Source organism: Hippoglossus hippoglossus, chromosome 3, assembly GCF_009819705.1.
Source record: "Hippoglossus hippoglossus isolate fHipHip1 chromosome 3, fHipHip1.pri, whole genome shotgun sequence".
NCBI classification, from domain to species: Eukaryota; Metazoa; Chordata; class Actinopteri; order Pleuronectiformes; family Pleuronectidae; genus Hippoglossus; species Hippoglossus hippoglossus.
This window is the reverse complement of record NC_047153.1, coordinates 30,225,338-30,247,461: the sequence shown is the minus strand read 5'-3', so window position 1 is coordinate 30,247,461 and position 22,124 is coordinate 30,225,338. Positions and strand designations below refer to the sequence as shown.

Genomic DNA, 22,124 nt, shown 5'->3' with positions numbered 1-22,124 from the left:
ATCACAACCTTTAACAGCTGCCAGGAGCTGCTGGCTTTCTTTTTGTGTCCTTGTCAGTGAGGGCTGAACCAGAGTCAGCTGAGGCTGCATGTTGATACAGGTTTACTATTTTTAGTCATACAAACCACTGATCAGGGAAAATATAGGTTTAATGATTTTAGCTGTGTAGCTCAGCTGAGACAGGTGGTGGAGTGTTGTTCATAGACCCAATACATTACTTCCACCCCTCAATATGGAACGTGGTGCTAGATGGGCACTGTAAAACTGTAAAACTTTAACGGGAGATTTTCATATTTTGACATAATCAAATTTAGATTTGGTTTTAAAAACATTTTACAGCCTGGGCAACATTTAACTATTTTAATTCAACCACTGTGGAAGTGACTTTAACACACATGTCCACCTGTTGTCACAGGGGTTAGGGTTCCATTTGTGGATGAAGACCATGAAATGTGTTTGAAAGGTCTAGAATAAACTTGAGCACATATTTTGGAAGTGAAAACGGAGGAGAACCCAAAAATATTTCCTCAACTGTCTGTTACTGACAGAACTGTATAAGCAGAGAGCCGTGCAGTAGTTTAATGATATGTCAGTGTTAAATAATAAACACAAGTGCAAGTGTTTGCATTCATGATCTGCCTGATTTACAAACACAGCAGCTCATTACACAGTAACACAGCTCCTGGACTGATCCTAAGACTGACTATCAAGTTGCACACTGCAAGTGATAGGAAATTCAGAGGCTGTTTTTGCTGTTGTATTTCACTGAGATCACTAATCTCTGAAATAAAATGCTAATGAGGTGATGAATTCCAAAAGCAATTTACAATGGCTGTAGTTCAACAGTTAAACAGTCAAAGTTCTATCTTATTAAATAAACACAGAGAGCAGCAGAGAGACAGACAGAAGAGAGAGAGAGAGAGAGAGAGAGAGAGAGAGAGAGAGAGAGAGAGAGAGAGAGAGAGAGCAGGTGGAGGTGGAGGTGGAGGTAGATATGGTATTGATCTGGATGTTAATAAGACTCCATTTTGATCTGAAATGTGTCTTGCATCCAGATTGTATCTTGACATTATTTACCCAGATTACATTTACATCTGCTATTAATATGTGTCTCCAGCGTCCAAACCGAGATCTGATCTCTGTGTCCAGCTCACGCCACATTCTCCTCTCTATTGGGAGGGTCCAAAAAAAAAAGTTTGAAGAAGAAAAATAGAAGAAAAGGGTAGCCATCCCTAAAGCTGCTTTATTGTGTTCACTTGCTTTTTGACTGGTCTCCCCTTCACTCTATCCGAAGGTCTCTTGTGTCTCCCAAGGACTAAGGATAAGACTGCTTCCTGATTACTGGCTAATGGCTGCTAGCTGCCTAGCTGCTGCTCCCTTGCTGGTTCGGAACAGTCGTGTATGTTTATTATTTCCACCAACATAACTGTTGTTTGTAGATTGAGAACACAACTGCATTTACACTGCTGTTCAATTCTGTCATCAACTCTGGAGCTGGTTGGGCTGATTGGATCTATCCATCCCTTTTTTTATGAGAAGCACTGTGTTACGTTTTGTTTGCACGAAAACTGCTAAATAAAGTCTGATCGACTGATTGATTGATTGATTGATTGTCTGTTACATGTTTCCTCCTATTACTTGCCTCTGGCCCTCCAATAAATTCCATGCACTAAGAGATGAGACGCACTTTGGAAACGCTCGCCCAAACAACATGCAAAACTGTTGCTCCTCCCTGGTGTGTGTTTGATACATTTGTTTCCATGTGAATGTTTCAAAGCCTCAGTATATTTGTCCCTGGGAATAATCCAAACGCCACCAACATGTGGCTCAACAAACCCCAGTCTGTACGAGAGATAAGTGACAGTACCTTGCACCCACTGGCTGCAGGTGGTGATGGTGAAATGTTCCCCATAACTGGACCGAAAGACACGTGAGCTCCGGGCCTCTGAGGAGGCCTTGGTCCCTAACAACACACAGACAGACACACACACGCAGTGAGAGAGAGAGAGAGATTATGTAAATGTTAGACATTTACCATGACAATGGTATCGTACAAGGATTTCTGCACTGGCACCTCTTTGATCATGCCGCATTAAAATGTTATGAAGGGACACAGTGTCAGAAGATCATTTATAATATACATGCCTTTTTTCTACAATCATCCCTACCTTGATAGACAGCGTGATCCTCCACTACTGAAGAAGTGTCACCTTTAGTCACTATAAAAGTCCAGGGATGTCTGCAGAGGAAAAGCAGAGGAGATGTGAGGTAGAGAAAAGAGAGTACAGGTCAGCTAATGGACAGAAAGAAGAGAAGGAATGGACAAGGAGTAGACAGATACAGAATAAAGTAAAGATGAAATGAAACCAGAGAAGGAACAATAAAAGGAAATATAGACAGAAGCAGCTGAAGAGCAGGTGGGAATTACATATAAAACACACACACACATACACACACAGATGGTGGCATTTTTCTGATGAGTTTGAAGTGAAGAGTGAGTGCTTAATAAAATGATTTATCCCAGCATGCATCACTCTGGTAATGGCATATTGGTTGCTAGGGAGGAACAGGAGAACTACTGTGTAATTGGACAGAGGTTCAACATCAGCGTGAGGGAGACGAAGACTTTCAATATGCAGTTAATTGTGCATGAAAATGAAGACAAAAACCAATGAAATAAAAATATCTATCTCAATTGAATGATGTATGTTGGCTGGATCCTGAGTTTAGATGTTCCACTTTCACTTTGTGTGTTAGTTATGTTTACAATCAAGCAAATAATTGTTAGAAACATTTGTCAAAAACAGTGGAAGCCTTCGTGATTGTTACTTATTTTCTCATCCACAGTCCAGGTTTTGCATATGTGAAAAGCGCTGCTCATATTTACCCAGACCCTGAGGTGATGTTGTACAATCAACCTTTTAGTCAAGGAGCTGGCCAAATCCCAAAGACATGCGGTTTACAGTGACATAAATCATCTCCCCTCAGTTGAGAAGAATCATTTGACATTTTTACTTGATAAATGACTCTAACAATTAATCAAACATGAAAAAAGGCATGGGAAGAAATTGACAGGTATAGTGTGCCAGTACATTACTCCCAAAGTAAGTATGCACAACACCAGGGCAGTGGCACGAGAACCTGAGTGGGATGAAGCTATTATTGCAATAACATGCCAGCAAAATGACTGTATTTGTGCTCCAGTGAGGCACATATATAATGTTAAGGTGCTGACACGAAGACAATGACTTCTAGTATCTACAACATCTGCAAACATGTATTCATGTTTTCTTTTCTACATTCCTACAGTGTTTGTTCTACACTGAGATTTGATTTACACATTTCAAACCGACTCATTAAATCAATCAATCTGAAGATAAGACTCAAGGTTGCGTATTCACCCTTGTTGAGGAATTGTTGACCATCCTCACACATTACTGTATATGCCACTATATATTATGTATATTGTATATTACATTATATCTGAACAGGAGAATAGTGCCTGTCTAATTCCACAGATACTCCCTTGTCTCTCTAAGCAGTACCCAAGGTCAGGTTATAGATAAAGGGCCAACCAACAGTACATTGTAGTGTCTACGCTCATGGACTTTCATATCTAACTCAGATGTGCCAGACAGAGAGACACCAACTTTAACTCTTTTGCATATTTCACCAGTGGCAAGACGTAAGGACACAATGTGATTTAGGAATGCATATTTAGACTTAACTATCTATAGGATGTGATAGTAGCTACTTTATGTGGCTAATGTTATGGAAGTTTTCTGGAAGCTGGTGAAAGGAGAACTCAGGCAGCAGCTGATTTCTTATGCAAAAGGTTTTAATGTAGACTTGATGCATCAAGGAGACCAGAAGGTGGAACAATATACAAACGCTAACAGAGTAACACGAGCAATTGTCACCCCCAAGTCTGAAGATGTCTCCCACAGCATCCCAGTATATCTTCCTCTACTTGCATCACCCATTCTAACAGCACATCCATGAAAGGCTAGAATTGCTGTCACTCTCTATGTTACATGGAGGTGTTCACATCCTATTGGATAGTTTAGCCTAAAGTATGCATAACTAAATCACATTGTGTCCTTAAGTCTTGCCACTGGTGAAATACGCAGAAGAGTTAAAGTTGGTGAGAGTTGAAGTTGGTGTCTCTCTGTCTGGTGCATCTGAGTTAGATATGAAAGTCCCTCAACATAGACACTACAATGTACTGTTGGTTGGTACTTTATCTATAACCTGACCTTGTGTACTGCTTAGAGAGAGAAGAGAGTATCTGTGGAATTCAGACAGGCACTATTCTCCTGTTCAGATATAATGTAATTCACAATATACATAATATATAGTGGCATATACAGTAATGTGTGAGGATGGTCAAAAATTCCTCAACAGATAATGTTTGCTCTATTATGAGTCGTTTACCTGTCCAAAAAACATTACTTAAATTTCGATTTTAAATTCTTACTTTCCAGTTTCCTCCTTCCAGATGCATGAGGCACTGGTGTTCCTCTGTGGAGTTTTTAACTTGTAGTTGTTAATTTGAAGAAATAGGCAAACGGATGTCTACAGCAGAGGGGGCTGGGACTCTTCAACGTAAATTAAGTCATCACGACAATGGTGCATCACAAAGATGGCTGCACCTGGTTCAAAGCATTACATCCATGGGTCCATGCATGATCTCTCTGAGGAATCCTCGCTTGAACTTGCACCTAAAGCGTCAGAGCATGTTGGACAGAACGCCACCGATTTGGTTCTTTATACTTTGCACATTGGATTGTCTCATGCTTGTGTCAGAAGATTCCCCTTATAACGATGGTAATGTTTATATGGCCACTTTATATTTTCAATTTAGTTTAACAGTCATGAATGCCCAGGATTAAAGAGTTATTACAATCAGTAAATACTTTTAATGTTATGGGTTAAGTTGTTTCTTTGAGTAAGCTGCAACCACAGGCCAAGCAAAGATTTCAAACAGGCTTGTTTACAATGTGCACTGCACTAGGCCGAATTATTACAACCATGCTAAACATGAATGCAAACAATGCATTATTGAAAATCAAGAAATTGCCATTGTCAATGTTTAATTTGGAAGAAATTGAATTCCCCATGTTTCCTTAACCTCAAGGATACACACACTTGGTAAGGAACACTGAATGTAAACGTCACTTGTGTTTGTTTGTGAGAAAGCTCCACAGTGAGGAGCTGAGTGGGCCTGGGAATTAGTAGTTACTGGATACATCCAGCACAGGCCAGAGCAGCACCAGAAAACATTCTATCTGAGCAGTCCCAGAGGCCCCAGAGGAGAGACCGACACTGATCAGTAACACTTGGGATCTGCAGCTGATTTATTAGGATCTGTTTGTACAGTGACTCCAGTTCTTACTGTCTTCACTATTCAAACAGGAATGTGCGTAGAATTAGAAAGTAAAGGCAGAGAATCCAAAAGCCAAACTATTTTAATGCCAACATAGTTTGGTTGGTTAGAATCAACTCGAAACCACATCTGTAAACATCCATCAAATTATTTCAATATGATTTATGTTGAGCCTTAAAAAAGAAACGCTGCACCAGAGGTGTGTTGTTGTATTTCTCCAGTGGCAGCTACAGTAAACATATGCAAATTACATAACGGAGAATGTACTGCAGAGTCTACACTGTCTCATAAATCCAAGCTTATTAAAATGTCTCTGGGATCGTTGCAAATTCCTTAGTCTCTCTCTGCTGATGACACCAATGTTGGTCTGTTTGGCAACAGTTTGAGGAGGGAAGGCGACAGGAGTCGTTAGGCTGGAATTCCTCTGTCACCTCACCATCTTTCCCTTCCACTTATTCTGTCCTCCACAGCATCCACAACCATGGAGCATAGTGCAAACTGATATTCATATCGTTCATGAATCCCTGTCAGTGTTTACTGTGGTCTCCTCTGCAGCATTAAGTTTCCTAACGCCGTCTGGCTAGGAGGCAAACCACAGGACAGGGCCTGCGCTGCCAAGACTCACCAGCATCTTCTCTCAGCCCACAACAAGGCCTCTGATGCTGCAGTTAACTCGCACAGCGCAGAACACAGTCACACGAGCGTGTGGTTTACTGTGCAAAGCTGCCTATCCAACAAACAAAAGAGCAGTCGAGTCTTGTTTGAGGAATTTGTCAATGTCTAAGTGTACAAAGTGTAGACATTCTTATCTACCCGGTTACTCCTTATGTCAGACACTGACACATCTCCAGGGTTTCTCTTATCATGGCATGATTCCGTTTCCATTTCCCATGCATTCCTGACATACTAATCTCTCTCTCTCTCTCTCTCTCTCTCTCTCTCTCTCTCTCTCTCCCTCCCTCCCTCCCTCCCTCCCCCCCCCCCCCTCTCTCTCTCTCTCTCTCTCTCCCTCCCCCCCCCCTCTCTCTCTCTCTCTCTCTCTCTCTCAGACACACACACACACACACACACAAACACAAACAGTCCAAGCTTTTTCCCTTAAACAATTTCTGCACAGTGAGATATGGCAGAACTAAAGCACACACAAATGGATTAGCTACTGTAGCATAAAATAGTCCAAGTGTGGGAGTTTGTGTGCACATTTTCTGCGTATATGCACACCAACACACACACACACACACACACACACACACACACACACACACACACACACACACACACGCATGCATGTTTTTTTAGTGTAAGGGCTTAGCTTAATTTCTGTTAGGTGGAGCAAAGTCAACACAGTTGGTGACTTGATGCTAATAACTGAGCATCTAACAGCTAGAAGCTGAGTGAATATTGGACTTCTGTCAGTTTCATCAGCTGAGTACAAACACAACTGCTACTAAATATTGATGTATCTGCTGGATAGGTAAAAAGGCGTTTACAAATGACATTGGCTATATTACGGAAGTGTTGTGTCTACAGTTAATTCTGCTGCTCCAAAATGTTCAGAAAATATATTTCTTTAGCAACATTTGCTAGCAGCAGCTACTTGTCACAGCTCACAACCCTGTCTCCTAAATAGTGCTTTTATATACAGCTAAATCACCACAACAAATAAGTTCTGAAGGAAACCTCACGCAGCACAAATTATGATTTCTGCTGATATAATGAAGAAATGTTGCCAAAACATCTGATCTTGAAATACAATATTATTTGCAATGATGAACACATTATAAACTTTTCTATTGTTATATTTAGGCACTCACAGGGTGAATTTGAGGGAGGATCATGTCTTAGTTTGATGTAGAAAAAGACCATGTTCTGTCTGTGTGTTCTGCCATGAAGTGTTTTTATCTATATTTAGAATTGAGGTCACAGTTAGTGGTGGTACTGTGCTGGATAACATTATATTCAGAGGTGTTTCTTCATAAGCCATATGTAGATTAGGGAACACAAAATATCATCTCTGAGTGTAAAGTAATCAAATTAAACACTACCTTTACTTATGACCACACAGATAATAATAATAATAATAACATCATTGAATTTACACATTATGATCTTTGCAAATGTAGAATTTATGGCAGAGATTTTGAATTGCACCAGTACGTTCATAAGTACCTTATAAAGTGACCACTGAGTGTATATATATTTTTTACAAGTGATACACAGGAGATAGTTTACTGAAAATCTTCAAGAACCAAAAGTTGCCCAAAAAGCTGCAGGGATTAATTAGAAAAAGAAAGCCATTGACTGAAGTTGTAACATTTTCTCATTAATTCACTGCAATCAATAAAAAGAGGGCTCCAGACAATACAATGCTGGGAGCATCTTTCCTCTCACATTGTGAACTGAATACCTGAGTTTGAATTGGAAGAACTCAGCAGAGATGTTGAGCTCAGAGTAGTAATCAGCGGGGTGTAGAGAACCGTTATAGTCATTATTGATTCATCAAATTAAATTGCTATTTTTAAAGTTATATATATATATATATATATATATATATTTATATAGATTTTATTTATATATATATATAATATCTAGAAAATCTAGATTAAATTTTCTATAGCTTAAAGTGATGCAATTTTATGATTAAAAAAACATATATTATGAGCTCACCGAAATCCCAGAGTGCTGATATGCTGACTGCCCAGTTTGGAGAGGCTCTTCTTGGCAGATTCCTCCAAGTTGTTGGAGCCCTCGTCATTGACCACCACGGCCAGTATGAGACCCACTCCCACACCGTCCACATACTTCGCAAGGCGACGACTCTCATCCTTACTGCGGTATGTGTCAAACCTGCAGGAATGAAGGGATGTGAAGAAGAACAAGGCAAAGACACAAAACTATTACGGCATCTTCAGTTCAACCTTTTACTCAGCCGGACCAGAGAAGACGCTCTCAAACCCACTCTGTTGTACTACAACTACTGTGTGTGCAGCATCCACCGACATGTGCTGAGTTTAATATTATTAAGGTTAGAAATGATTGTACTGTATTTACAGAAATGGCTCATGCACATACACACGTTCACAATGCACTGAAAAAGGAAAAAAAATCAATAGAAAGATCTGTTATGTAAATAATATGGTCCCCACTCTCTTTTGAAAAAATATAACTATTGTAAATACACAACAGATCACACAACATATAGAATATGTATATATTGTTGAGTGTCTTGACATGGCTTCTTGTCTGTGCAGTTGTTTCTCTGTCTACAAGGACAAAGCTAAATTGCTGCATTGCGTTTCTGTGCCCCTGCTGCTTCAGCTGTCAATCAAACTCATATCCCAGCCGTTCGTTCAGAGACTCTTCCCGCTCCTTTCTTTTACTGATAAAAACGCATTTAAAGGAGAGGAAATGACTTCTGTGATGTGACTAATGTACATTAAGTGCAGCGTATTATCCGGTGCTATAGGAGCTTTGATAAAACCAGATGTACCTCAATGAAACTTAAATAAAGCACAAGAGCAAAAAGGGAGATGAAAGATAATTTTAACAATCAATGTCATCAAAGAATAACACCATCCCTATCCTTTTCTAATTATTGTATAATTGTTCTCTAATTCTTCTCTCGCGGTTGACTCTGTCTGCATATTAACTGTGTTGTAACAGCCTTTTATTAAGTGCATTTTATGGTTGTCACCTTCTAATGACATTCTATTTGACAAGACTGGACACAGTCCAGTGCCCTGCCTCCACCTCCTCTAAGAATGACCCATTCATCTCTTTACCACAAAAAAGCTGTATATCAATGAATGAATCTATTTGAAATAAAAATGTAATGGATATTTAAACACGAAAGGATATTAAGGATGGTTTCAATTTCTAAATTTAATATCCCCACACGAAACAATGCCAGAGCCATTACAGGCATATTTGTCTCCATCATTACAACCCTGTGGTTTGACAGCTTATGAGGTGACGCCACCACATCTTCTCTGCTCTAATTAGTGTCTCATGAATGTTCAGGAGCTGAGACGCTGCCCCTGCTTCGAGGGGACCCTCACCTGTCGTCGTGTAGCACGTCTCCGGTCTTGGGATCGATGACATGGATAATGATGCCTCGGTTGCCCCAGCTTCTCTGAAACAGGTAGTTGTTTTGGTTGCTCTCTCCGGGGTGGAGGGTTTTGTTGAGGAACGTCCATGACAGTTTCTTTTTTCCATGGATCTCTAGTGTCCCCCCCGTGCCCACACCAATGTACTTCCTCCCAAAGTAGCTGTGTTCCTGATCATTGTCATCCAATCTGAGAACAGTGTAGACAAATTAAAAATGCTTTAATAGGGTATATGTCTTTCTGCAAGTGGCATGAAACAAGAAGAATTCGTCAGGGATGTTTGTGAATGTGTAAATTGTGAAAGTTTGTTCAACATGTAGACATGTTTAAATTGCATGTGGGATTTGTATTTTGGATGATTTGAAAAATCTTATGAAACATTGTCCTCATTTGCTGGTTGCAGATTTTTGGCCACAGTATTGGGCAAACTGATGAACTGATAATCTGCTGAGTGGTATGTGTCAAAGATTTCAATATTGTTGAAATAAATTAAAAGTCAGTGGATCAGCAAAGTCACTTCATTCTCTGGGGACCATGAAAGTCTGCACAGAAATTAATGAGGAACCGATGATGTCATCCCTAGAATGTTTCTTATATGACATAAATGGATTAGTTTAACAAAAAAAGAAGCTCATTCATTTTATAAAAGGTCTATTTCATTGCAGTTTTTACTCAATCAAAATAAACAGTGGATTTGTTTGGGTCTTTTTTCTTAGGCAGCATGATTCAAACTAAACTAGAGTGTGTGTGTTCAAAATGATGAAGGAATGTGGGACAATGGATCTGTATAACACAAGAATAAGGTAGACTTTACTAATCCTGATCCAGGTTTCAATCACTGCAGTGTCAGTATTTATCATAATTTAGACATTTCAGTCACATAGTAGCTCATGAAAGTAGTTTCAGGATGAATGTGGAGAATATAAACTCACTGGGTGCAGAGTGGCTGCACAGAGACTTCTAAGGTGGGTCAACAAAATTAAAAAACAACAAAATAGCAAACATTGTGTCATGGGACTGCAGCGCAACAAAATAACTTGAATTATCCGAACAGAGAAAGGTTTCTTCCACTGAAGCACAGCGTTGATGGTATCACTGAGCTCTCTGCTGCTGAGCAACTCTCCAGTCAGTGAGCGAGGAAGCCAATCTGGCCCATCTTTGATTTTACAAGATTTGTACTGACTGTAGATGAAGGAACCTGCTATGTGTAGGGGTTTGGGGGTTTGATTATTGTGATTGCCCAATGAACACAGCACAATCACAATCTGTTGATGAGAGAGGTCAGACACCAGTCTGTCAGCTCCAACCAGGAGCTGACAGAGAGATTACAGTAACTCAGATAAACCTCTCTACAACTGTGGTGACCAGAGAAGCCCCTCAGAATAAACAACATGTTGAACCTGGAGGTGGATGGTTCTACAGCAGCAGAGACCACATCAGGCTCCTCTCCTGTCAGCCAACAACAGAAGAGTGAGGCTGCAGTGACACAGACTCACCAACACTGGACAGTTGAAGACTAAACAACGTAGCCTGGTCTGAAGAGTCTGGATTTCTGCTGAGGCTGCAGATGGTAGAGTCACCACCTGGAGTCAACAGCTTGAATCCATAGAGACAACCTGCCCTGTGTCCACAGTCCAACCTGTTGGTGGTGGTGTGATGTAATGAATGTTTTTTTGACACACTTTTGGTTTTAATACAAATCAATCATGATTTAAGTGTCACAGTTTATCATCTTCTAATGGACACTTCCAGCAGGTTAATGATCCATGTCACAAAGTAAAAGTCTCAAACTGGTTTCATGAACATGACAGTGAGTTCAGTGATTTTCAGTGACCTCCTCTGTCACCAGATGTGAACCCAGAGTGTGCAACTGACAAATCTACAGAAACGATGAAATGCAGTCATATCAACGTGGAGCAGAGTATTAGAGGAAGGTCCAAAGGTCTGGGAGCTAAATGGAGGAAGTACCCACTATAAGTATACTGTTGTGCTCACAGGGTGTATGCTTATTGACCAGTGTTACTGTGCTTAAGTATCATTCTGCTTTCAAGCTGGGTTTCATACTGTACCTTCCAAATAGGGAGATGGTGAGATTGCCTCTATAAGGACAGTCTGGGCTGCCAATGTGTAGCTCCCCCTTGCTCCCAATCAGAATGTGTTTTGTTCGAAGCAATATGGGCCGGTTGGTGTCAGCAATCACCAACTTTCCTACAGGAGAAAGAGAGAGGAGGGTTGGAGTGTGTGTGTGTGTGTGTGTGTGTGTGGGGTGGAGTGATGAAGCCTCCTGGCAGGTCCTTCATGCCCCAGTGCCCTCAGACACCTTCTGTCTTTCTACCATTTATGGCCTTGTGCTCAGACTGAACACACACACACACACACAAACACACACAGAGCGACTGTAGCTGGCCAACCACGTCTGTTACCAGACCTGCAATCCAATGATTCCAGTTCAGTAGTGAAGTGGTGAATAGCTGTTCAACATTGAACATCATCTCCTGTATGTTCCTCTGTTCTCTGAAGGGCTGGGGCCCTGCTTTCAGCACATTCCTTTTTTCTTGCTTTTGCCTCTTGCACGGTACATTCAGAAATAATGTACTTATTGAAATTTCTTCCACTTCAGATTATTAAGAGATAATCAAGGCTGAGAGGCTTCCGTCAAGAAAGTGACCATTTAGATCAAATGGCTGAGCAGTTAAATGTGGCAGAAAAGGGTTCGCCCTTTGAAGGGACTATCAAAGAATCTGAGTGATGAGGAGTCTGCTGGGAGGATTAATGCTGTACTGTACTGTAATGATATAGAATAGGAAATAGCTGTAAACATGTATGAACAGTACATCTTTACATTGCATGTTTTTTACATCATTACATTAAACAACAATACTAAGCAAGACTCCCTTAAATGGCCTAGTGGTAGCTAGAGGCCCCTAACTTGGTCTATTAATTACAAAAATGAAAACCTAACCCGTTAAAAAAGGATAAGAGAGAAGAGAGAAGAGAAAGCCAATCAAATTTGAAGAATCTGTTTTGAACCCACCTTGCAACTATCACCCGCCCATACACTCTGCTTCACACAGAAACATGTCATGTTACAGAAGATAAAGAAACTGTGACATTAAATGAAAATCAACACAAGGTGGATTCTTCCATCTTACCACCGTTGAGAATCTCAATGGAGTGGACCGTAGCTGAAGTAGTGAGGAGGACCTTCCTGCCGTAGCCAATTGTCACCCTGTGGTCTACACTGTGTCCTGGCATCCATGGCTGCAGTCCTGGCTCTTTATCTGGACACACTGCAGGGGACAGGATATAGACAAACATTTCACTTCCATCCACGTTTTTCTAACTAAATACGTTAACTCAAGTACGGTACTTCAGGCCAATTTCATTTGCATTTTGATTTGAGGCTGATTTCATTTGATTTGGATATGACACCAATCAGTACGTTTTACAACTATAGTTACAGGTGGCTTTTGGGATTAAGTTTCGACATAAAGAAACACATGAAATATTATACCAAGAAATAAATATAACATAGTTGTTGGAGAGCGATCAGGGAGGCAGTGGAATGAAACCAGGAGGCAGGACTTTTACCCCACCTTTGAGTGTGGTCATTTAGAACAGGCGAAAACACTTTTGGATACTTTTAGAGCAAATTACATTTCTCATAACATCCTGTAGCTGCTGTAGCATTTATCAGGCTGTATCAACACCTAGATGGAATCTTTTACAGCTGGGAAATTGCTTTTTACCGTATAAATCTGAAATCTAAAAGTGCTGGGCATACATACTTTTTATTGTTTAGTTATTTCCCTTTGGAATAAAACACCGTAAATGAGCAGCAGGGTAAAAAACGGGTTTGAATCAGCCCCTCAAAGTACATCAATCTTTTCATGGCAAAACTCCTAGTGGCACGGGATGCACCCAGATATTCATATCTAAAAACAGTACACATAGATCTACCTATCTCCTTTAATTGATGGCAAACAATTGGTAAAAGAAAATTCTCGAGTCTGTTGAAATGCACTCCGGGAAACATATTGAAATCCTGAGAAAAAAATGAGACTAAAAATTGGGGAACAATTATATAAAACAATGCAATTGTAAGTTCATCAAATCCATCAAACATGACAGTCGCGTAATTAGCAGTGTTTCGACTACAGGTTTGTCAATATGTTCAGATTTTTTTTCATTACTTAAATTTCTTCCTAATCTGTAACCTTCTCAGCTCCTAAACTATCTAAATTGGGATAAAATAGCACACAAGGTTATTGGATTGCTCACTCAAGAGTAAGAGGGACTGATGAACCCATTTAGTTTGTGTCTGTTATTATCAGGATAGCACTGTGAGACATTGTGTGTGATTCTGCCCAATAAAGTTTCAATCCATTGCTTTCTGTTGTGTGTGTGTGTGTGTGTGTGTGTTGTGGTTACATCATCTCCCTGCCACCTAATGGATCCATCAGTGGAATTGACTGGCCGAGGACCTGAATTGTCAAGTAGATTTCCCAGAGGGCAAACACAGATTGATAGACGGTAACGTGCAATCAGCTGCTTTTCTGATGTCTGTGAGTGACTGCTGTTTGGCTGTGGAGGACTCAGAGTGTGTGCAGAGGTGTAGGCAGCCTTGCAATGACTCTAAGACACAAACCACTACCTTCTCAATCACAGAAATAAGTCAGCCACCCTCGCATGTTGAGTCACCAGCTTTACACTGGCTCTCTGTCACTAGATACAGTTGTTGTTTTGGGACAGTAGTTGCATCTTAATGTGGAAACTGAGACTGGTTTCATTCCTAATTTCTTCAATCTTAACTAAAAGTAAACTTTGCAACTTTACAATGTGGAAATAGCTCATCACAATAGGCTTCATTACATCCGGGTTGCCAGGTCTGCGGTTTTTGGCTAGTTTTAAAGTGTTGCTGCAGGTTGAAAGATTCTTTTTGCAGAGGGAATGGTAGTAGGGAGACAGTGACTCATGTCTCAAGTTGCTTATCTAGAAACAGTATTTAGTTGTCAATCATATTGTCAAAATCATGTTTTCTAGAATTAATATGGTGTATATATATATGTCCAATATGTTTCTCCACATCATACATTTTATCCATGGTTTATATTTGTGGTTTATCTTGTCACTGAGTCATTATCTCTCGTTTCGTGTGAAATAAATGGATTATTCTGGTGTTTCAGCTGAAATAAGCTATTGAATTAACTAGAGTAAATTACATTAAGTAAATATGCATCTGTTACAGGCATGGTGGAGGAGGAAAAATCTAAGAGAAGAGAAAAAAAGATCCTAACAGCTGTTTGAGTTTGATGTTCACAGAGCGATATTTTATTTATGCTAATATACTCTAATCATACAAGTTCATTTTAGTACCTCTATTAATCATAATAATAACAATAATAACTTGAATTTATATAGTGCCCTTTAAGAGAACCTCTATTAAAGAACTGTTAGGGTAAACTGCTTATAATGCTGTAAGACTAAATATTTATGCTTTTAATGCTGGCATTGTAGGTTTAACAATGCCGGCCAATTAAATGATTTAGAAAAAAGCAATGTATGTATTTAGCATTTGGTTATTGGGCTGTTTTTTGGGGGCTTCTTTTGTTGGTTGGTTTTGTCATGCAGACCTGGCAACCCTGCCCTGAGGGTTGAATATTTATTGCATGATAAAGGCCAATTCATGGTTCTGCGTCAAAGCTACGACATAGGTATGCACGTAGCCTACGCACAGGGCCGATCATTCATATGCGGTAGAGTTTTTATGCTGGTGTTGAGTGTCTTCTGGTTTCTGGTCCGCATATTTACAAATTCTCTGGTGTCTCTGTTGACTTCAGAACAGTGTTACAAGCGGTTCGTGTTGGAATTGGAGCTGATAGATGTTGAGGAGCAATTACTTGCAGCAACAAAGAAAATGAAGACATCGTCCGTGTTCGTTCCTACAACTCAATAAAAAAATGCCGGCTAGTCTGTCTGACCAGGCTGACCAATCAAAGCTCTTGTCTCCCTTGACGTATAGTTACCTTTCTGGGGAGGTGCACGTCTGGGTATGGCGTAGGGCTCTATGTATGGAACACGTCAACGTGTAGGCTATGCCGTTGGACTTAACAGAGAGACAATGACCTGTCTCTCTTCAATGATAGTCTGGGGCATATTACGTATAGACAATGTTAGCATTAATAGCAGTTAACAGTTATCAATACTTATTTGCCAATTTAAGTTTAACATTAATCTTGAGCACATGTAATGTTTCTGCTGCTGTCCACTGATTCCTCATTGACCTTTGTCCTCTCCTCCGGGGGGGGGGGGGGGGGGGGTGGGGGGGGGTGTACTGTGATGTTCCCCACAGTTGTCATATGTGATGGGGGACATATTTAGGGGGTACCAGCAGCGATATCAGTGTTTTGAATGGTTTGTGGCTTGTGACTTGAGGGATCTGGAGCTGTAAAACTCAGGCCATGTGAGGAGTTCCCACTGGGATGCTCCTGATGGCTCCACACTGTTTAAGCAGTGTTTGTTCTGTACTTAACTCTCATTGAGTACACCCATATATGATCACATAACTGAAGTTCCATTTTAAGACCATTTTTAAGGATTATGTTTCCTTCTGTCATCTGATCTCAGAAGCTCAGCCAGACTGACCATCAGGTTCTTGCGACCCCGGTTTCTCAGTTTGAGTGATCAGCCAACACTATGAGAAATCGTGCTGGTTCAACACGTCTTCCTTTAAAACTTTTGGTGAACGCTTTGGCTCTTAGAAACCGTCAATGCAGCAAGTTGTTTTGCTTCCTCAGATCTGTGCCTCAACACAATCCTCTCTCGGAGGCCTGTGGGCAGCTCCTTCAAACTCACTGTCAGCTATGAGTGTCATGGCAGCAGCATCCAAATACTTAAGTCAAAGTGAACAGTTTTTCTTAAATCAAAATTAACTCAGTTCTCATTAGGGGGTTATTGAATGTAGACAAAGGAGGACAAATAATAAGCATAAGACCGCAACATAACCCAATGTGGAATAAAGCAACAGGGTCTTAGTACTTGAAATCAATGTATGGTATTTACATGTACGTTTCTGCATGTTGATTTGTTGCCGCAAAATCTAGGCTTGCCTCACCTTGCTTGTCCTTCCTCTCTGCCTTGTCATGTTTTTGTTTTAATAAACTGCATTTGAACCTTATACGAGGACTGACTCATGTGCAAGTTTCCACTACCAAGCACAGAAGGATACATGCGCAAAAATGGAAAAGCTGTACGATAAAACCAAAAGCAAACACCCACATAGAGCATGCAGTAAAAAGCCTCATCAGCAGCCGTTCACACACATTTCTGAGTGAGCGTCTGAAGTCAGTGTGGCTGCCAGTTACTGGAGTTTCTGACAGCTGTGAGTAAAAACTGCTGAACCTGCCGCTTTGCTTTGCTTTGGTTTAAATTCTTTTGTAATCCAATAACACAATGACCTGAGCCTGAACTCCATCAGATAACCACCAAGCCAGGTGAGTCAGGGAGACTTATACCTCAACAATAAACCAGGGGAAATCAAGATTTTAAAGAATTATATCTACTCTTTTAACAAGTCCAATTGCACACGAGAACAGGATAATAACTGAGAGAGAGTGTTTGTGTAATTATCTTGAGAAACTGTTCTTTCACTGGTATGTCTGCAAAAAGGGATAAAAGACTTAACCAGCATAAAGAAAAGTGGAAATATTAAAAAGAATCAATAGTGGCTCCAGTTAAATATATATATAATATAAATACAATTAAATATCAACAAAATAACTGTATAACTAATAAGATCTGAATCTGAATCCTGAAAAATGTAAATCGTTTTTCGGACAGCACTCTGATTTATTTTGTAATTAAAAATATTTAAATGAATTATTTCATCAGAGTTCATGCGAAGATTAAAAAGGATTTTGATTGGTCATGAAGTTGCAAATCAAGACTCCAAACAAAGCATTGACTATGAGGGGAAGATGGAAGGCGAGGAAAAGGTCCCATCGCAAACAGATGCTCACACAGTCTAAACACCCTACTGCCACATTTTTTTGTTCAAGAACTGTGCCTGTAGTTTTATCCATCTACGGAAAGGTCAAATTTGGATTATTGTTCTGACCTCTAACAGAAATGCTCTCAATGCTGTCATTCAGGGAGCACCAGAGATCGCTGATGTTTGTTAGTAACACGCTGTCTACAAATTGCACACATGATGCCTGCACTACTCTTTGTCATTACTCAGACATGCAAACTTGCCACACATCATCATTGTCAGCACTTGTATTCAATTCTCCCTGATTTCTTCTCCGTACCTCATCAAACATCTCCTGTTTTGTTTTGTTTTTTTCAATTTCAGTCAGGTTCTTATCGTCTATAACCATAAATATTAGTGTTGCTCATTTCACTGGTTAATTGCCACTGGTTATTAACCCTGTCATATAAAAGAAGAAGAAATCAAAAATAATATGTCAGTGTATTATTCATAGGCTTTTTTATAAGAGAAAAAAAAGACAGAAAGAAAAAAGGAAAGCGCACCGACATGTTTCCTTTAGTTTACATCAAATGTATTTTCAAGTACATTGGTGAAGTTGTGAAATGGAGAGGAAATGAGCCGATGACATAAACAAATCCATTTGAACAAATCTTATCATTTGCTAATGCGATGAACCCTGCTATATGTTTCACACATTTTGCACATTTTCATTTACATATTTCCTACTTAATGTGTATGAGGATTTTCTCTTTATTTACTATAGAAAATCCTCATTTGCCTCTCTGTTCTCTCTTTGATGTATTCTCTTGCTGTTCGCCTTTCAACAGCCTCGTTTCCACACAGGAATCATTCAAATTTCAGTTCATGAAACTGCAAAGAAAATCAATCATCCCAGTAGCTTTAGAGGTGGCCATATTAACATGATGACTCTAAGACTCTATTGTCTGTTGGGGAGCTGGTCCATCACTTGTAGACGTCAACAACTATTGGATTATTATCTTTATTATTGGAACATTTTCAGCATCCCCATAGACCTCTCTTGGTCTATGCATTAATGGTTGTCCCTGATAGTCATACCAACAGTTTTTATGTTACTTCAAAATGATAAATGATGTTGATCAATATGCATCACTTTGTGTGTAGAAAGACCCAGAAGACCACAGATGGTCAGAAAACACTCAAATACCCTATATTCTACTAACAACTACAAAGTTCAACAACAAATGAAATAACCCAATAAGTTCTTCAGATTTTATAAGCAGGACAATGCCCTATCACACGATGTAATTCAATTTACTTGAGGAGTTAATAGTTTCTGTCTGCTGGCCAGAGAGAAACAAAATGCCCATTAGTTTAGACGAAAAACGTCATCCATCCTTTATCATTATGTCATTGCATTCCACTGTGTCTGAGCTTCTCATTGAGGTACATCCCCATTACTGAGCCTTAATACAAAAAGAAGCCAGTCTGCCTCAGATTGACATGATCTGGTGATTTTGAATACACAGATTGGCTTACAGCTCAGAAAGCCTCTGTTTGCAGTCACAATAAAGCTGCAATAAAAAAAAACAAGGAGATAGATATGGAGAAATGGAAAATGTTTGCAGTGGATGGTTTGTAGTGCCTTATACTCTACACACAGACAAATACAAGCCTGCAGTGTGAGGGTTTCTTTTGTGTCCACATGGATGTACACACGGGTGGAAGAATTCCACCTTGATTAAAAAAAACAATAATAATAAAATTAATAAATAAAAAAACTTTAGTTCAAACAAAGAATTTAGTAGCATTTATATGGCACTTACATATAGCACTTTGTAGTTTGGCTTTCTGGAAGAAAATTGTACTTTCTTGATTCATGTTGTTCTGGGTTTGTACCCTCATGGTTGAATGCACTTATTGTAAGTCGCTTTGGATAAAAGCGTCAGCTAAATGAAATGTAATAATGTAATAATGTAATAAAATAAGTCAATTTGATTAAATGCACCACCATCCAATGTTCTAAATCAAACACACCTGCTATGTTGGATGACCAACAGGTACATTCTGGTGTCTGGCTGTATGCTAAAGAAACGCTGACGCTGTATCTGTCACCTGGGACTTCTACGTTCACTTCCCCCTCAGTGAGCGAGCACTTTCTGCTGTTTGCGATTATCCCTGTTGTAACTGCAAAGCTCATCTGTGTTTGAAACTTCGGCTCAGTGAGACAGAGACAAGTGAACTGGTTTTATTTTACATTGGATTTAGAGCAACATTGTTGAGGCAGATCAACAATGTGCCTCTTTTGAAAGAACAATGTTAGTTTGAATTTTGGAGTTTCAATTATTTTCCCCTGGTGTCATTGCTGGAATAAGTCCAAAATACATTGATCTTTATTTCAGTGTGTGTGAGTGTGTGTGTGTGTGTGTGTGTGTGTGTGTGTGTGTGTGTGTGTGTGTGTGTGTGTGTGTGTGTGTGCGTGCGTGCGTGCGCGTGTGTGTGGTGTTTGTGGACCCAAAGCTTTGCTTATATGATTGAAAATCCCCAAATGACCCAGTCCTGCTGGTCCTTTCAGTGAAGGCATCTCTCTCTCTCTCTCTGTCTCTCTCTCTCTCTCTGTCTCTCTCGATCCTGAGCTTACCTCACCCTGGAAAACGAATTTGATGTGGAGATTAGTATTCTTCACCACCTGTTTAGTTGTAAATCCCTATGCCAATAAAGGTTTTCCTTTGACTTTGCAGGTGAACACTGTGAACCAATCCCTGCCAACTGCCTACTGTAGATTATAACAACATTATAATGGGACAAGATGTTGCAGCTTAATGTATTCATTTACTGTAAATGTGATGTTAAGTAGTTGCTTTTATTCATTCACTTTTTCAAATAGTCTCTCCTGTAAATAACATTGTTTTTCATGATTTTCATGATTTATATTTGATACTCCTCTCTCTCTCTCTCTCTCTCTCTCTCTCTCTCTCTCTCTCTCTCTCTCTCTCTCTTCATAGTTCAACATTAATGCAAGAACCCTGTCCCCTCTAAATCACCTCTTATACTACCAATATACTACAAGGGAAACATTTTGCTGTCTGGATTATGTTCAGTGACGACATTGTTTCCAGTGAAGAAGGAGCTAGAGTCCTGCATGTGGTGAAGTCAAGGAAATACCAGGGTTTGGATTAAATGTTAACAAAATAAATGCATCCTGTCTGTGCTTGTGGTCACTGTTGATTTTTCTTAACCTTAACCAAGTGCTTTGGCTTACCTGAACATATTTATAAGAATGAATCCTCATTTCCAAGCAAAAAAGCATTAACTTTGTTTAAAAAATTCATTGTTGCAACTTATTTTTGGTGCAGAATACAGAGAAATAAATGTTTTGATTTTCATTGGTAAACTTAACACAAATCTGTTTCTGGAAACAGATTACATCGGGATAAGTAGGAAAATGTGTTTTTCTTTTCACCAAAATATGTTTAACTCAAGTTCCACTCACTAGATTTTTCTAGAGTTTTCAGTTGCATGTCATAGTATTTCATATGATGAGATCCTGAGATGTGGTGAAAAGCCCTAATATCCCTTTATTTGTATTCCACATGTTTCCAGCAGAATATATACACACAAGCTTACCTTCTGTAGTAGAAGTACTCTCAATCAGTGTAAGCACTGCAGGGCTATAGTTTCACATCAAAATGATGCATTCGGGGTGTTTAGTGGACTAATCCATCACAGCTCTAGACAGCTGCTGTTGTTTAAATATGAAGCAGATGCCACAGGCGCTACGTTTGGGTGCACTTCACTGCAGCTTTTTGACTGAAATAATTTGAAGTGATGAATAAAACACTGATCAACCAGCCAGGATGTATGTTCTGCTCTTCTTAGTAAATCCTATTAAAGACCAAAACCAACAACAACTGTAAGCTACCACTGTCTGTGCACCCTGTCTGATAAAGCTATTTCTAACATGTTTTGTACTGCCTGTCTAAGAAGGCATCTGATGATATTTTGTGTTTTTCCCAATATTATGTTGCAATGTAGGCCATTTGAAAAGTATTTTATCAGTCGGATCATGCACTACAGACTGGGTAAGGAAATCAGAAACTGGTCAGAGTCTCTGTTCATACTTGATATGAACACTTTATATGTACTGTATATAAACACTCAAGGTCTTTGACTCACTCACAATGTGTCTCTTCGTGCTTCCGCAATGTATCTTGGCTGTGTCCACATGTGTGCCTAGAGATGTCCATTTGTGCTTGGATCACAAAGGATGTTAATCTGAACAGGGCCAGAGAAGCAGACTCACCTTGTTTACGTGGTCTCCTCCTTGCCACTTCATTCAGTGTCTCCACATGACACATTTTGGCCAAACTCTCTTAAGAACTTAAATTGTTTCCACTTATTTTTTTCCCACTAGTAATTCTTAGTTCCTTAGGCCTCAGATCACCTGCCACACTCATTTCCTCCATTTGCCATTGCCTGCCCTGGCTCTTCTCTCTGCACCTCGGCTCCGTCGTGAAGCAACGTTTCACAGTTTGCAAGGTTACAATACACTACCATGTTTAAGCTTTTAGTCAGTTTCTGTGCGTGAGTTCTGCATTAGTGTCCACAATGATCCATTGAGCTCAACAATTCTGTAGACACAGGCCCTTTTCACAAAGCCAGT

At 39.7% G+C, this 22,124-nt stretch overlaps 1 protein-coding gene across 3 annotated transcripts in view; it reads right to left on the bottom strand.

Moving 5' to 3' along the window:
* Positions 1–22,124, bottom strand: part of cemip (cell migration inducing hyaluronidase 1) — a 154,827-nt gene that overhangs the window by 62,728 nt on the left and 69,975 nt on the right. For all 3 annotated transcript variants that reach the window (XM_034581646.1, XM_034581647.1, XM_034581648.1), the window contains 6 exons: positions 12,645–12,782; positions 11,562–11,700; positions 9,445–9,681; positions 8,054–8,233; positions 2,169–2,239; positions 1,868–1,963 (listed from right to left, as the gene is read on the bottom strand). In XM_034581646.1, coding sequence (XP_034437537.1) covers positions 1,868–1,963; positions 2,169–2,239; positions 8,054–8,233; positions 9,445–9,681; positions 11,562–11,700; positions 12,645–12,782 — 861 coding nt within the window. The remainder of the gene's footprint in view (positions 1–1,867; positions 1,964–2,168; positions 2,240–8,053; positions 8,234–9,444; positions 9,682–11,561; positions 11,701–12,644; positions 12,783–22,124) is intronic.